Raw genomic sequence first — 16,943 nt, forward strand, 5'->3', positions numbered from 1 at the left:
GTCGTTCGTGATCACATAGCAGGTCGAGTAGGGAATCAGAGGGTGCATGGTGGATGATGGACACCAACTCCTTCAAACAGCTCTGATCCCACACTCAACACATAAGAGACATAACACGACCACCTGGGGTCAATTGGAAAGACAAGGAAAAAAGGAAATCGGGTAATCTTCATTTCGCATCGGCTGTAATGGTCATGGGCAAATCACACGAGTCACACGCACGGGAATAGTAGCTAGATAGCGAACATCATACTAGACAGTAAAACAACAACGTAGGAAAATAAACTTTTCAGACTGCCAAATCATCAGAGCGAAGACTAGATGTGTATCGAGAATCTAGCCTGAGAATAGTGGGAAGATCATGAACCAAGGACAAAATGAGGAGGAAACAAGTAGGGAGGAGGAGGGAGGGCAAAACAACTACCGTCTGTCGCACGGCGTACAAAGAAATATACCCTAAGAAACATGCTCACGGAAGCGACATCGAGGCCATGACTTATAGCCTAATCACTCAAGACGTCATAGTTCTCGAGGGAGCCCCGGTAAGGATCTTCGAAGCAGGGTCACGAGTTCATTTGCACACCCGGGTGCGACAATTCGGAGGTAGGCGGAGGTTGTTTCGGGGGTATCGATAAGGTTATCAGAATCCACGGCCACCACCACGACGGTTGCTGCGCTTGTTGGTGCTGACGGTGCTCCAGCCATCGTTTTCGTCGGTGGGCTGCTCAGCAGTTCTCCAGTTGCCGTTGGCAGTAGACTCCTTGGCCTCGGTGGCCTCGGTGGCAGGAGCAGGGGTCTCCTCGGCATCGGCATCAGCGTTCATGCCGCTCTCCTCCCCACCGGCCCGCCGGAGGATCTCGAAGTTGGAAGCGCCCTTCGGGGTGTCGACATCATCCTTGTTGGAATCGGTACCGGCAACACGGATATCCTTGCTCTCCTTAACCTGCTTGGGCTTCTCAGCCTTGGCCTTCTCCTCGGCCTCCTTCTTCTGGCGCAGAGCCTGCTGGCGCTTCTCCTCCACCTCTCGCTCACGAGCGGCAGTATCAATAGGGCGAGCAGCGCCGAAGGGGCTGGCCTTGGAGTCACCAGCGCCAGCGGCGGCGGTAGCAGCAGCGTCGGGGACGGTGCGCTTGGCCAGGTTCAGCTTAGGACGAGAGGCAGGAACAGTCGGGGATGTGGGGGTGCTACCCTCCTTGGGAGGCTGATCAGGGCGCATCTTGGAGCGCCACTGGTTGTCCATATCAGCGGCAGTGGGGGCCCGCTCGACACGGGGGGCAGGGGGGCGCGAGCCATCCTCCTGCGAACGACTCTCGCCCCATGCGGGGGAGCTTCTCCGGAAGCCAGGTCCTCCTTCATTGCTGTGGGGGCGACCACCCTCACGGGGCGGGGGGCCAGCGGGCGGCGAAAGGGGGCCCTTGCGCTCCCAGTTACCGAAATCACGGAACTTACCATCCGACTCGAAATTGTTGCGACGGCCACCACGGTCACTGCCAGCATCAGATCCGGCATCCATGTTGCGACCAAAGCTGGAGCGCTCGGGAATACGGCGCTCAGGAGCGGCGGGAAGGGGTCCACGGCGGGTCCAGTCAAGGTCACGGCCTTCCGGGCGAGATTCCTTGGCTATAGACAACCTGTCAGTTCTGGTAGAGACATCTTACGCGACTGAAACACTCACCAGGCTCAGCAACGCTGGTGCGAATGGTGCGGCCCTGCAGGGAGGTGCCAGACAGATCCAAAGCCTTCTGGAGGCCCTCAACGGTCGCGAACTCAACGTATCCGAAGCCCTTGGGGGCCTTGGTCATCTTATCCTCAACAATGCGGACGTTGGTGACGCTGCACTCCGCAAAGAGGTCGGAGATATCATCGGCAGTCGCATCGAATGAGAGGTTGCCAACGTGGGCAGTGTAAGGGGGCTCGGTGGGAAGGTCGAGCGGCTCGCGAACGGCATATCCTCCACGGGTCTCACGCTCTATATCGCAAATGTTAGATCTTGTATAAATTCGCATGATCGTATGGCATACCGAAGGTGCTACCACCGCCGAAGCTGTTACCGTAACCCATGCCACCGGCAGGGCGGCTACCAAAGCCAGAGGAGGCGGAAGGTCCTGTTGCGAATCAGTAAACCGTTCGAGGTCAAATTGCAGGTGTGAACCGTAGAGATCAGGCGACATACCGGCTACAAATCTCGTTAGTAACCGTAGGATCACAATATAGCGGGGATATTAGCGACTTACATGGGAGAGGCATGTCCTCCATCTCATCAGCCCAAGAGCCAAGGCCTATGGTCCATTAGTATTAATTTGGTTTCCCAGTAGATCTTCCAACACTCACTCTCATCGGCCAAGAAGTTACTAATGGTCATCTTCTGACCCTTCTGTTTAGGCGCTAGTGGAGAAGACTCGTTAGCGGGGGTTTGACCACCAAATATGTCTCTGCTGATCGAGACATCCTGCTCTCAAATTGACGACTGGGTAAGAGAGTGAGGCGATCCCGACATACCCATGATTGCGGTTTAGAGGTTGGCGCGCCAGCAGACTTGTGCGCGCTTCACACAGTAGGGTTTGAGGTGGGGAAATGGCGAGAAAAAAACCGACAGACACCCAAACGAAACTCGGGAAGCCGATCGAAAGAAGTGAATTAGGACAGGTTTGGCCTTGAATTTCAAGGTCAGTAGAAACACACTTCACGAAAAGTTGGTTAGAGGGGAAGTCGGCAATCGAGATGGAAGTGGACGGGTTAGTTAATCCGTGATAATTTTTAAGTGGTGCCGCTAGTCCAATCACAGCCGCCAGACAACCGGTCCTACAGAGACAGACCACAATTATAGCGTCAAATCATCAAACAGAAAAATCACCTAAGGAACAGTTATATTTCGATATTTGGCTTCGTCAAGCTATCATTTGGGGGGGTTTCTATCAAATAAAACTTACAGGGAAAATGCCTGTAGACCAGAAAAGTCGCAGGATTGAATAGCCGTGGTTAAACCACTGAGAAATTTAGTCTTGGTTTAGCGGGGAATCAACAGGGAAACATACAGCCGCACTAACTAGTTACGTCAGTCTGGTTTGATGGTCGATCCAACATTTAGATTAAATGGGTACAAGCAAATGATACATCTTTTGGCATACAAAGTAGACAGTATGAATGCAAACAAAACAAACATCAATCTACTGTAGACTGAGAAATGGGCACGGTTTCGTACTTTTCGACAGACTAATGGGTAAGGAAATTTTATCAATTTCTCAGCTTGAATGGACTAGAGACTTTAGTTCTAGACTGTAAAGATAGCTGTGCTCATGGACATCTTTAGATTTTTTTGTCATTTCCTGTCGCTTCATTATCTTGAGTAAGAAGTGCATAGGTAGTCCAACGTTGTATTCTAAAATGACCTTTATCTTATTTAATTTCTATTGCCTTCAACATCACTACCAACTGTTAACTTCTGGTTTGATGCTTATTAGATGCTAATCTAGGTAGGGCGTGATACTTCTGTTAGGTTCAAACTTCAAGCTTGGAGACATATTTATTAATATGTGTGTACAACGGATTGCAAACCGATGCAAGACCTTGAATGTTCAATGTTAAAAGCACAAACCAAGACAAAATCCACACCCCCGTAAGCATTTCAAATAATATTTTACTCAGTCATCAGAAGAAACAAATGCCTTACATGTCTGGCTCAACTCCGCTATTTTATGAGATTAGCCATTAAATGTATCCCATTGTTCCTATCCCATGGATTACATAAACACACGTGACCCCATATTTTCCAGCTGGATGAAGTCGACTCTGCCGACATCTGGAATAGCAAAGGAATGCTTGCATCTTTGTCCAGTCCGTTCACAACATGAACGGGGACAATCGTCCACATGACAGCTTTGGGTCTGATCCTCTGCTGGCGGCAGTCAAAGTGGGCGCCTTGAGCGGTTAGTCTCAACCTATGTCCATCGAGGTCCTGGAATACCCGGTTCTCATTGTACTTATGCTTATCTGTTTCTTCAGGCGCTGCCGGTTTGATATATGGAGGAGCAGCAGGAGTGATCAAATCGCCAAATCCAGTGATCCATTCGCTATCCTGCGGTATTCACTGGTTTGCATGCGGTACAACCTTTTGGTGTAAGTCCATTTCCAGTCCACTATCTGGTCAACCACTCAACTTGTATGTCCAGGGCTACGGAGCAACGTTATCAAACTTCACTTTCAAGATCAAGCGTCCCCCCAAGAACGCGCGTATGTCAGCGCTCTTACTGGAGGAATATCCGGCGGAGTTGTGACTAGGCTCATGGGTATCTATAATCCCCCAAATCGAGCCACATTTTGATCACTGACCAAAGCCTTTTCCTATTATCTAGGCGGCAGGCTGATCCCTGGCCTTGTTGTGTTCTCATTGCTCGGCTACTGTGGTCAAAGCGCCTTCAACAGAGTTGATGCATGGCAGGTGGAAAGGGCCCAGAACCCTTCCAAACCATTCTTCCAGCGCATGGCTGATAGCAAATGGATTCCTCTACGGAATTTGTCGGATGAGGAGTACCGTGGGATGCTTAGCGAGAAATTACTAGGTATTGAGGCGGAAATCGCGCTCCTTGACGAGAAAATCGAGGATCTTGAGAAGACCCGCCCAGTGTCTACTACCGAACAATGACCCCTCCCTGCCGCTTTTACTCTGTCGACACTTTGGGTAATGTTGGGGAAGTTTGCAGTGCAAAGACTTGGCATGACATCTGCATGTCTAATTTTACTGGGTCAATTAACTGCATGTGGGTGGATTGTATAATTGTATGATACTTTTCGAAACCATTGTAATTTTACTTCTATTTTTCTTCCATTGAATCCACTTTTCGGTGCCGTCATGCTTGGAGAAAAGGGGGATCGAATCCGGGAACGCCGATCGTGAGCCATAAAAAGCCTCACGAAATGAAACCATGGAACAGAACACGCGTCAAGATCTTGTTCACAAGAGGGTTCTGTGAAATGAAGATTCATAGAGCAATTACATAGATAGAAATTCAGAAAAGCTATTATAGGTGAATTCCCATGTATATCGGACTTTACGGAGTTGTAAAAAGGTCCTGCCAGAGAAAAGCCAGATGTGCAAAGTGGCAGATTACGGTCCCGCTCAATCTTTCTCCGGACGCGTCCGAAGAACCACTACTTGTCATTTCTACAGCTCCAGTATGACCTTTTACCAACATAAGATGGGGATGTGGTGTTTGTCTTACTGACATTGGAGCTTTCTCCCTGCTTTCGCAAGTTAAACACATCAACTTCTCACCCCCGACCACCCGAAAAAGTACGACACGACACGACACTTTACCCAAAGCGGATGATTCGGACAGCTTCCCTGTGATCGATTGAAAGACATCAACCATCGATTAACCCAATGTTCTTTGTGCTGCGCCGTGTCTCTGTTCGACAGATCAGCCCCTGCTGATCGCGACCTCGCCATGTTCTTCACCCCGACTTCTATTCTCTTGGCCTTATTGATCCTCTACGTATCCTCCTTCGTCTTGTTCGCGGTAATCCGAATCGCAACAGGAATCTCCATTCAACGGATCGGTTACTTTTCGCTTCGCCGCATCGCATACACCCCGAGGGAAGGCCTACACATTGAAATCCGTGGACTCGGGTTTTCGCTACACCCCCCGTCCTTCGCGCAGCCAACATGGATCAGTATTCGCTTGACGGACTTGAAGGTGACACTGGATACGGCGATAATGGCCAAAGGAAAACCAGAGCCCCCTCGAGATCTCCTGGGATCCTCGAGTCCTGGAAGCCCCATCCCTGAGAGCCCCAACCCCGACTCGACCACCCCGCGGAGTAAAACATGGAGGACACTCACTCGGCTGAAGGAGCGCCTAAAGCGCCTGCATCGACAAATCAACTGGCTGGCTCTCGTTGATATCTCTGCAGTAAACACGACCGCTCAGTTTCTTGGCGCCGGTCAAATACAAGTGGGGTCATTGTCGCTGGCCGTGGACACCCGGAGTAAGATGGTGGAACGGGGCAAGCTCTTCCGGCGCAAGAAAGATATGTCTCAGGAACAGCGCCCGGCCGAATGGATTATGAATGTTCAAAATGTTCTCCTCGCAGTGGACGGTCGGGAGCCAACAGAGATATTGGACACTGTTGGTGTGAACCTGCATGGTCTGCTCTATAAAGATCTCGAGGGACTTCGGGATGCCTCGATCGCGCTGAAGATTGGCCGACTGCACATCCCCTACGATGAAATCAGCTCGCTTCTCCAACGCATCAAATCCGCCCAGAAACCATCACCCAAGGAGCCGCGCGGTGACACGGATGACGAGATTTCCTTTGCCGACTTCGTGGAGGAGCTCGATAAGCCTGGCAGCCGAGATGACTCCATCGTGCAGACCGTGGCCGATTCGAAGGAGTTTGCTAGTTCTCTGCTGCGTGGGATCCAGGAGATCCAGGTCGCTTTGAGCTTCTTCCGGTTCTCGCGCAGTCTTGGATCTCTTTCTGCAGGCCAGAGCCCTGTGTTCCTGCATGTGGTTTCCCACGAGCTGGGAGTCGATCTTCACCGAATGGACCAAAGAAGCCCCGAGCACCGTATGTATTTTCAGTCAACCGACGTCGCCCACCAAGCGTTACTGGCCGCCATTTCTCTTTCCGTCAGCTTGGATGACAACTCGGGTGAAATTGAGAATGTTCTCTATATTCCCATGGCTACGACAACAATCAAGACAACATTGCCATCGAAGACAGTGAGCGGCTTCGATGAAGAGAATCTCGAGGCGCGGAACTCCAATATTCTCTTCGCCAACCTTGTCATCACGTCACCGTCACTCGATATGCGACCTCAGCATGTGTCTCGCCTCTTGAAATTGGCACAAGCGCGAGCTTCTTCTCCTCGAGTAAAGAAGCGGAGTAATCACCAATTATTTACCCGCCTGCTTCCCAAGGCCACCATCAAGTTGTCCGTTCATGAACCTGTTATCCGATTTGTCCTCCCCATACCAAAAGAGTCAGGCACTCCGGATGACTACAATCTCCTCATTTCATCCATCTCGTCAATATCGCTGGACATCGAATCATCTCATTCATCCGAGGGCGGCGCCCATTATTCTCTTTCAGCCATCTACCGCGTTGCGTCTCACAAATTTTACTACCAGACTCCTGCTGGTGAGAAGCATAATCTGCTGACGACAGAGAGCCTGGAGCTCAAGGCTCATCTCGATGCAAACCCAGAGGTAAAAGTCATTGCCTCAGGTAGCGTGAATGATAGCTCTGTCCACATGATTAACGAGGAAGTCAACCGTGGAATTCGAGAAGTTCTTGAACAATTCCGGATGCATTTGCAGCCGCAAAAGAGAGTTTTAATGCCGCCAAATGAGCGCAAGACAAGCCCATTGAGAAAAATTCCGTCATGGCTCCTTCAATTTACATTTGAGTCTACTGGGCTCAGCCTGGAAATCGCTGGGGTGGACAAGCCGGTGTCTGAAATCTCCCGCGGTGTCTCTTTCCAGCTACAGTCCTGGACAGCAGAATACAAGGTGCAGGAAACTGAACACAATGTTGGCAGCATTGCTAGGAGGCGTACTTCCAGCCAATCAATTAGTGATGAATCGCCGTTCAGATTTACGCCAACTTCACCTCCGAAGAGCGTCCCGAAGAATGTTCAGCGTGGTGCCACAGATGGCAGGCGACTCGCGCTTCATGTGCGAGGCTTCGATGGCTTCGTGATCGAGTCAGATGATTATCTCGAACCAGAGCCTTTCTTCTCGCTTCCTCGATTCGAGATTGCCTTAAGCACGCATAGCGACCGGCTCGGACCTATGCTGCACATCAACTCCGTGTTCAAAGGAATCTACCTGCAATATTCTCTCTATCGGTTTTATTGTGTGGGCGTTGCAGTGTCTGTGATCAAAGACGTTCTGAGACCTCTACCACGAGACTCCAACTCCCCTCAGAATAAACATAAAGGAGCTCCAAGCGTATCGATGCCACCTCCTCCAATGTCACCTTCATCGTCAACAAAGCACGAGCTCATCACCATGGACGTGAAAGCGACTGTTGTCCAGCTTAAGACCAATCTGCCACACGATCCCCCGATGATGCTCCAGATTTACGGACTGGCAGGTGGCTCACACAGACTTTCCACTCCTCACGTTAAGGCTAATCTTGTCCGTCTCCACGCCGAAGCCCCCAAGCTCAAGGGTGTCTGGGCAAGAATCGGCAGCATGAACAATGTCAGACTTGATTTCCGAAAAATGAAATACAAACAGGGCTCAAGTTTGGTTGAGGAGAGGTCAATTGATTTGTGGGCAGACTTCATTCGAATTGGCGTCCCCCACCACATGGTGATGCATCGCATTTTCGACAATATTATCAATACCTCAAAGGCATTTAAGCAATTGCATCATCGCTTCAAGGCCCGATGCAAAGAGTTTGTCTCTGTTCGAGAACCCGAAGGACCTAAAAAAGTGCCCCGAGTGTCTCTTCGCAGCAAAGCTCTCCTTTTCGAGCTTGAAGATGACGCCTTTGAATGGAAGCTGAGTTGTATCTATCGGACCGGTTTGATCGAACAGACACAGCGCTTGGCTCGTGAGGACGCGTTCTTTTTGAAAGCGCAAAAGGTTAGAGAGTCTGACCAACGGCGCGCTTCCTCAAGATTACGGGCCAAATCCAGCCATCGAACCCTGCGCAGCGAACGAACCAGCCAAGAAACCCGCAGAAGCAAGAGCGCAGATACACGATCCAAGCAGGACGAGCCATCTCGTGGTCGAGCCCGGAAGTATCGCTACGATACCGTGGGTGAAACCTGTTTGACAGCGGAGCAAAAGATATCCGCAGAAGCTGCTTGGAACCGTCTTCAGCAACATAATGCCCAGGTGTGGAAAGAGAAGATCGATGCTTCCATGAAATTTCAGGGTACTTCTATCAAAGAAGTCCGAAACCTGTTCTCTGGTGCAGATGAACCACCTGACGACGCGAAGGAAACTGAGACCATTCTGGCAATCCCCAATAGACCGGGCTTGTTGTCTGCTCTGATCAGTGATGTGAATCTTGTGATTGACAAACCATCTTTCCCGATCGATGACTTCCCTAAATTCCTTCACCGCGTTGGTAAGGGCATGCCCATGTCCATGAAGTATGGCTTACTTATTCCAATGAGCTTTAATCTGGAGATGGGTGAAGCGCGCGTCAACTTGCGAGACTATCCTTTGGACCTACTGCATGTCCCGGCCCTAAGGCCCGGACAGTCTCCAAGGCTTCCTAGTTGGTCATTACGAACCAATTTTGTCATTGCCGAAGAGTATCGTGACCACGAATCTGCAAGACAAGTTGAAGTGGAGCTTATTCCCTCTGCTTCGGCGGCGGATGGCTCGCGCATTGATCCGTTCCACATGAAGGTCTGGCGTTCAGTGTCTCCTGTCAAGACATATTCCGATCCAGTCATTGAGATCAATACGAGCTTGCCCACGAGCATCTCCTGGGGAGTCTCCTATCAGCCCGTGATCCAAGATATGATGAAGATCATCGAGGGTTTCACCAAACCTGAGATTGATCCTTCTGACCGGGTTGGCTTCTGGGACAAGATTCGACTAAGCTTCCACTCTCGCATCAAGGTGCTTTGGAAGGAAGACGGCGATGTTCATTTGCGCCTTAAGGGTTCTCGAGATCCTTACGTTGTAACAGGGTTCGGAAGTGGATTTGTTATGTGCTGGCGAAGAGACGTCAAGTGGGAACTTCATCCCAATGATGATCCAATGGAGTTCATGAGCGTGACCAGTGGCGAATATGTGCTGGCAATCCCAGACTACAGCGCAGAAGCTCGATGGGCAAATGAATTAACTACAGAAGACGCGGATGCCAGCTCTCAATCAAGTGAGCAGAAGAATGCCGCGTACTTTAAGAAGGTCATCATGAAGTTGTCCGGTGATGTGAAATGGGCTGCTGGGTTGGTGTTTGAACGTGAACTTGATGGCGAATCACGATCATTCGCATTCAAGCCACATTATGATGTTATTCTCAAAAATCCCAAATTCGTCGATGCTGCACAGCGCGCCAACTACGATGCCTATCGTGGCTTCCGGAGTGACCATATTCATCTATCGATATCAATCATTGCTCCTCATGGACGCAACTGGACTGTGGATGGTGTCCAGCCGTCTTCAAGTTACAACACCACTCATTTGTCTCCCCGCTTCTTCACTCACTTTTTCAGCTGGTGGTCGCTCTTCTCCGGTGTCATGTCTCTTCCAGTTCGCCAGGGCCCGCTCTTCCCGGGTATCACGAAAACAAGCAAGAAGTTCAATCGTCATCTGGCGACTGTCAAATACAAGGTTCTGCTTGCCCCATTGTTTGTAGCACATATCTATAAGCACAAGGACCGCGAAGATTATGGCGAAGATGCTGTAACTGCCACCGGTCTCAAGGTGCGCCTCGATAGCTTGAAGCTTGATGTTCACCAACGGCGTGAACAGATCAAGACTCAAGCCCGTGGCCGTTCTAAACAGACCAAGACAAGTGCAATGCGCATCAACCAGGCTCTGATCGATTTGCAATCAGCCGACTTCCGTGCTGTTTCTGCTAGCATCGAAGGCACGTCAGCAGAGGACATTGAAAAGAATAGAGATGACATTATATCTTCCTTCCAGCAACCTGTGGCCACGGTTGACCTTTCTCGGTTTACAATCCCGGATCAAAATTTGGACTGGATTGACATGGACGATTTTGTCGAGCCAGACTGGATTCTACCCCAAGAGTCTAATCCGAAGACACAGATCCTTCCGCTTGCATTTACTCCACGTTTCACCTACTTCCGGCAAACAGACCATGGTGATATCGGATCAGAAGAAACCGGTTACAGTACTTTTGGACATGAGCCAACTCATGAATGCGTGATGTCAGACACCAATGAGCCTCGTCGTGTTCAGATCGAGTTGATCAAGGACCGCCTTGCAACAGTTGAAGCTCAGATCCGCAACTTTGATCGTACTATCGGGGAGCTAGAGCTTAAGTTGATGAAGGATGTTGACCACAACCCTGATTTGAAGATTCAGCACGAGACTTTCGTTCGCCAGGCCGAATCCCTTTCCAGGCGGCGCAAATTCCTGACATCGACTTTGAATCGCCTCGAGAAACTCCTAGCACGCGATGAACGAACGCCCAATCGCAACAATCTGGGAGTTAACGCTGCACCCAGTGAAGCTTCTTTCCGCACAGGAAATGATGCAGACTCTACCGCCGATGGTCGTGCTTCTGGTATTGATGGCATCTATTCGTCTGCTAGTGATGAATACTCCAGCGACTTCAACAATCGCTTCACGATCCACAACATGCAGCTGAAATGGAACAACTCGCTTCGAAATATCATCCTCCGATACAGCCACCAAGTGAGCCAGCGCCGAGGATTTGTTTACTACATGTCTAGACGGGCCGTTAAGTTCATTCTCGATATTGTGGACGAGCAAAACAAGTACAAAAAGAAGAACCCCAAGATGTCCAAACAGCAGACTCGCAGCGACAACGAGGATGAGAATGTCGAGGATCGAATCGAACAGCTTCTGAGCGATGCCAAGCGCTATGTCAATGCTGAGGAAAATGAACCGACTGATTCAAATACCGACTTACCCAATAGCGACTCACCCAATAGCGACTCACCCCAAGATTCAGACAGTTCCAGCGAAAACATTGCGCCAGAGTTTACCCCGCAAAACAGTTATTATCTGCGGCTCATTGCTCCTCAAATTCAACTACTTAGCGAGAAGAATCACAAGTCGGTGTTGTTGGTGGCTGCTAAAGGAATGGAACTCAAGGTGGTGTCGATCATGGACAAAGAGCGTGTTTCAGACGATGTCAGCGGCTTGGTCCAACGCCGGTTCTCTCTGGAGATGGACGGTGCCCAATTTTTCGTTGCGACTCAGAAGAATCTAATGGCGAACTTGCAATTATACGCGGGTAACAAATATGGCAACGCGCCAGGATCTGCTTGGCCACCTTGGTTGACCCTTGAGGCAATGTTTGATTTCGAACTCAATCCCTTCGGATTCTCTCGAATCGTGCAGAAGACCTCGGCCAGTCTTCGCTACGACAAGTACAATAACCTTCGTTTGAAGTACAACGAGGAAGTAGGCAAGGGCCACCATGGATCTCACCCTTCTGAAGAGGCCCGTATGGACCAAATCAGTGTCGACTTCCCTCACTTCCGCGCTATTTGCGACTCTGCCGAGTATTACTCCATGTACATCATTGTTTTGGATCTTATGCTCTACAGTGAACCACTCGAGAAGGTCCGGAACGAGCGCCTGGAAAAGATCATGCTTATGTCTGATTTCAGCGATCTTCGCGGTGCCCCAGAGATGGTCTTCAAGTTGCAGTCGCGTATTCGCCAGCTGGAAGAGATCAAGGAATACTTCCAGATTAATGCCAAGTACCTCGACAAACAGGGCTGGGAAGACCGGCTGGCGCTGGAGCGCGATTTATCTCAATGTGAGGATGAGTTGTTCTTTATGATGAAAGCTATCACGACATCTCAAAGACGTGCCGAGCCTAGTTCGTCTGTTGCGAATGGCGTGCTGCGTTGGAGCATTTCCGCAAGCGAGGTGGTCTGGCATTTGATGAACGAGGCATCTGCCCCATTGGTGGAGTTTCAACTTCAAAACGCTGTTTATGAGCGTACAGACAATACCGATGGATCCAACCACAATCTCGTGGCTATTGAAAGGCTAAACGGTTTGAACCTCTTGCCAGATGCGATCTATCCCCAGATCATCGCACCTTATCTCGATCAGCCACGAACGTTGGATGATGCCATGCTTAGAGTCAAGTGGCGTATGTTAGAAGCCGTTGCCGGAATTCCCGTGGTTGATGACTTTGAAGTTTCTCTATTCCCGCTTAAGATCCAGCTGGAGCGTGAGCTTGGTCACAAGCTTTTCGAATATGTCTTCCCTAATATGGGTTCCGGAGGATTTGGAGATGGCGGTTTTTCGCCTTTCAAGAACATCAAAACATTCGATGAGTCAGATGATGAGGACAACGACTCCAATGCTCCGTCGCTCTCTCAGTCAATCAGCGTCGACGATGACAATGTATCAATGGACGATCTATCTTTATCCAAGGGCCCTGGATCTATTGAGCTACGTCTGCAACCCACCCTCTCGCTTTCTGAAGAGGGAAAATCCAGCCGACGAAGCCATATCAAGGGTCTTCATATGACTCCTATCCATCGGAGCAATACTCAGTTGAACGTACCTGATCCTTCCCGAGGGTTGCCTCGCCCTGCGACCACCGGTAGCTTGTCGAAGAAGAAGTCTACTGAAAGCATCCGTATGCTGGTTAAGCGGCCTACCGATAGATCAATGTCTAGTCAAAGTGCGGGCGAAGAAAGGAAAAAGTTCGCCCTGCACAAGCCCAAGAGCGGCAAGTCCAAGGAACCCACTGATGACTTGTCGCAAATGATCTCCAGAGCCTCCAACTACATGACCATTGCACGCGTGAAAGTACATGACGTGGTTCTCAGCATGAGCTACAAGGGCAAGGGTGAGCACAACATTGAAGATCTCCACGACTTCGTTTTCCGTCTCCCAGTTCTGGAGTACGGGAACAAGACATGGTCGAATTTGGATCTTGCTCTGCGTCTCAAGAAGGATGTCATCAAAGCCCTCATCTCGCACGCTCCTGCCATCCTCGGAAACAAATTTTCCCACCACCGCCCTTCCAAGCAACAGCAGAAGAAGCTCCGCGAGCTTGCATCCTCGTCTCAACTTCTTCCTAACGCGGGAACTCTTATTCACCCCCCTCGAAGCAATCCTCCTAGTATGATCAGCTTTGACTCCAATAGCGAGTACTCCGAGTCTCCTTCGCGCAAGTCCATGCAGTCAAATGCCTCACCCTTAGCGAGATCGGTGTCTTTGAGCTCTGATGCCCGCGATAATCAAGATCCTCCAATCTCCGACTCGCGGTCTGCCAGTGGAGTGGATGTGGATTCTCGTTGGGAGGTTTGTACCCAAATTCCTCCTACCCACTAGGTTCATCTACTAACTCATCTTAGGAATCCCGTCGTTTTGTCAACGCACCAAGACCCATGACTGCTGGCAATCTGACTTCCGGCCACACAGTGACCACAGTCGAATCCTCTCGCTCCGAGCAGGATGACAGGTAAGAAAGAACCCGGCACGTACTATTATGTGGCAAATACTAATTCTGTTTCTCAGCCACAAAAACAACACAATCCGCAATCTTAGTCGGAAATTCACATTTCGGAAGGGATGATCGCTCAACTTTCACCAACCATCCACTTACCTCATTTTAATCCTCTACACCTCTACCTGTTTTAATCCCACCTCTGTGGCTTTCAACCTCCAGTCACATACCAATTCACTCTGTTTGGTCTTTACCGTGTCTCCTCTTAGATACCCTCTATGTGCAGCGGGGCCATATATCGGCGTTCATTTTTGTGTTCATTTGTATTTACTTATCTATTTTGGTCGGGAGGTGGGAGAGGGAAAGTGGGCTTTCTTTTCTCCCCCTGCGTTATCCACATTGTCACTATATCTCGGTTCTTCATTTTGGCCCTTTTGGCATGCATTGAGGGAGTAGAGGGTTGAGGTTTTTGGTCCTCAAAATTCATTTACCTTGCTGCTGCGCCATGCGCGGCTGGCAAGCGTGATCGATAGTTACTTCAAATGTTCCAAGATGATCAAACGTGTAGTACATATATGCACATGTGGTGTGACATCAATGGTCCAATTGAATTAAGTAAAATGTCTATATTTTCATTTTTCTCATATGCGTAAGTAATATCAATGGACAAGGATCAAGGGTATATACAACCGACAGAAATCGCAGACGGAAAACGTATTTGAAAATCACTCCAATGCCAATGTCGCCTGCTTCTATGACGTATTTCCATATGCAAACCAACATATGAACAATAGTATCCAAAATATCCAATATAGCCACCAAATGGGCCGAAAAATGAGAGTCAAAACTTCAAAGATATCATCAAGTCATGCGTTCTTACAGATTAAATTTTCAAATGGCTGTTCATCTGGTCGCCAGTGGTAGCAGTACTTGAAGTAGGCGCCTCGCCAGTCGTTTCGGCAGCAGGAAGCTCAGCTTTCTCGTCAGGAGCAGCGCTATTCGTCGTTTCTGCCGTACTTTCACCGAGAAGAATATACTCAGGCCTATGGGCATTAGCAGGAACACTAGGAGCCCCCGCAACGACCTTTTCAGCCTCGGGCTTCTGAGTCCCATCATGCGCGCCATCAACAGAAGGAGTCGACGGCACGCTCTGCTTCTCTCGGTTCCACGGTATAATCCGATCCTGGACAGAAGCGAAACGCGTGCGCGCAGTTGGCGCGTCAATATCGTCCACCCAGGGAATACCACCTTGTCCCCTATTCTCCGCCCAGGCCTTCTTTTCGCGGCGCAGATCACTCTGTACCCAGGGGATGGTAATAGCAGTCCAGACCAGAGCCCAAGCGAACGGAAGGGACCAGCCGAGCTATGTGACGTCAGTGTGGTTCAGAAAAGGGTTTGGGTTGGATTTTGGACGTACCGTGAATGCAACGGGCTCTGAGACTGTGAAGATAATTGCGGTGATGGCTGCTGCGCAGAGTATTGACCCCCCGCTCCAGAAACAGTTCATTTCGAATAGCATGCGGCGGAAGTATGGGCTGGATAAATATCGGGTTCGGAGGGCGTAGCGGTAAATTTGGCCACCCCCGCCGTCGACAGCGACGACATCTTCGATGAGGGCGTATAGTGCTGTTGGCATTACGGAGCCTTTGGGGGTGGAGGAGATGCGGAAGGGGGCTTTGAAGCCGGACATGCGTAGGATGTCGAGGACGAGGTGGACGATTCCGAAATAGAACATAACGGTTGGGAGGACCATAGCGACGAGGCGCACTATTTGCATGTTAGAAGATAGACATTCGTTTTATGTTTCTCTTGTGAATTTCTCTCACCGTATGGCTCTTGAGGTACGGTTCCACTGGTATTCGATTAGCGTTGTTCAAAGTAGCACATGATTGTTGTTGACATACACAATCAACTCAACAGCCAGAATGAGCCAGACGATAGTGAAGTTGATATGGAAAAAGTCCAGCTAACAATGCTTATCAGTATGCGCTTCGTCTTTCTCTCATGGAAGTTAAGCATACCCATGATTTTCGAGCATTCAGCGGCCGGGCGCGCGAGTTCTTACGGATGAGGTTGTGTAGACGATAGAAGTATTCAAAAACAGAAATACCTCCCAGACAAGCAGTGACAATAGAAAATACTAAGAAAACCATTAGCCATTCCATTCGCGGATATATTATCCTACGAAACCAAAACATACCCAAATTATGCGACAGATTGGTTCCGTACCATAGCCCCCAGTATAACCCGACCGGCTGGCCTAACGTATCAAGCACAAATATAGTCCAAAAAAAGGCGATCGACTTTTTCCTTGTGTGTAACGAATATGGGAGCGGAGGGGGTTCATCATGCACAGGAACAGTGTTTCTTTCGGGGTCCTCCATCAGCGTGGCGATGTGACGGATCGCGTTGGGGAAATTCGGATTGATCCAGGGGGATTTGTTGTCTTATCGATAGATACAGGATTTCTGGGGTACTTTAGGACATAGTGGGTTTCAACTGAGAGGAAATCCGACGATAAGATAGATATAAGGAGAAAGAAGATTGTAAGAAGGAGTACGAAAATAGGATGATCACTTGGTCTTAGCCAAAACGAGATTTTTAGTTCGCCAATGCCGGAAACGACGGATTGATACGGGTACCTCCGTTCACACACAAATTAAGGTGTGGGAGGAAGTACCTGACGTAAGGTTCTAGTGATGTCATTCCTTGATAAAACGGGTATAATCGCAGCACTGAGGTATGCATATGTACATAACTTCATGTCATGTTCTTTGTTTCTCTTACCTTGCATTGTAAGCTGATTCATATTATTCATGTATTTTGGATCATGCACA

At 49.5% G+C, this 16,943-nt stretch overlaps 4 protein-coding genes across 4 annotated transcripts; 2 read left to right on the top strand and 2 right to left on the bottom strand.

The window, feature by feature from the left end:
- Nucleotides 1-640: 640 nt before the first annotated feature.
- On the bottom strand, nt 641-2,503 carry N7520_007820 (translation initiation factor 4B; the record flags this gene model as incomplete). Its single annotated transcript, XM_057141754.1, has 7 exons — nt 641-1,620; nt 1,676-1,969; nt 2,022-2,105; nt 2,174-2,176; nt 2,235-2,279; nt 2,332-2,385; nt 2,500-2,503. The coding sequence occupies 7 exons, from the start codon at nt 2,501-2,503 to the stop codon at nt 641-643; spliced, it is 1,464 nt and encodes a 487-aa protein (XP_056995760.1).
- A 1,344-nt stretch (nt 2,504-3,847) lies between these two features.
- Nucleotides 3,848-4,642, top strand: N7520_007821 (uncharacterized protein; the record flags this gene model as incomplete). Its single annotated transcript, XM_057141755.1, has 4 exons — nt 3,848-3,926; nt 4,003-4,116; nt 4,170-4,230; nt 4,411-4,642. The coding sequence occupies 4 exons, from the start codon at nt 3,848-3,850 to the stop codon at nt 4,640-4,642; spliced, it is 486 nt and encodes a 161-aa protein (XP_056995761.1).
- An 802-nt stretch (nt 4,643-5,444) lies between these two features.
- Nucleotides 5,445-14,235, top strand: N7520_007822 (FMP27 family protein; the record flags this gene model as incomplete). Its single annotated transcript, XM_057141756.1, has 3 exons — nt 5,445-13,961; nt 14,015-14,121; nt 14,178-14,235. 3 exons carry the CDS (start codon nt 5,445-5,447, stop codon nt 14,233-14,235), a joined length of 8,682 nt encoding a protein of 2,893 aa, XP_056995762.1.
- Nucleotides 14,236-14,989: 754 nt separating this feature from the next.
- Nucleotides 14,990-16,490, bottom strand: N7520_007823 (uncharacterized protein; the record flags this gene model as incomplete). Its single annotated transcript, XM_057141757.1, has 6 exons — nt 14,990-15,469; nt 15,524-15,873; nt 15,933-15,958; nt 16,011-16,072; nt 16,128-16,246; nt 16,307-16,490. 6 exons carry the CDS (start codon nt 16,488-16,490, stop codon nt 14,990-14,992), a joined length of 1,221 nt encoding a protein of 406 aa, XP_056995763.1.
- Between the last annotated feature and the right edge of the window lie 453 nt (nt 16,491-16,943).

This window comes from Penicillium odoratum (genome assembly GCF_028828045.1).
Source record: "Penicillium odoratum strain IBT 22623 chromosome Unknown utg000005l_segment0_segment0, whole genome shotgun sequence".
Classification (NCBI taxonomy): domain Eukaryota; kingdom Fungi; phylum Ascomycota; class Eurotiomycetes; order Eurotiales; family Aspergillaceae; genus Penicillium; species Penicillium odoratum.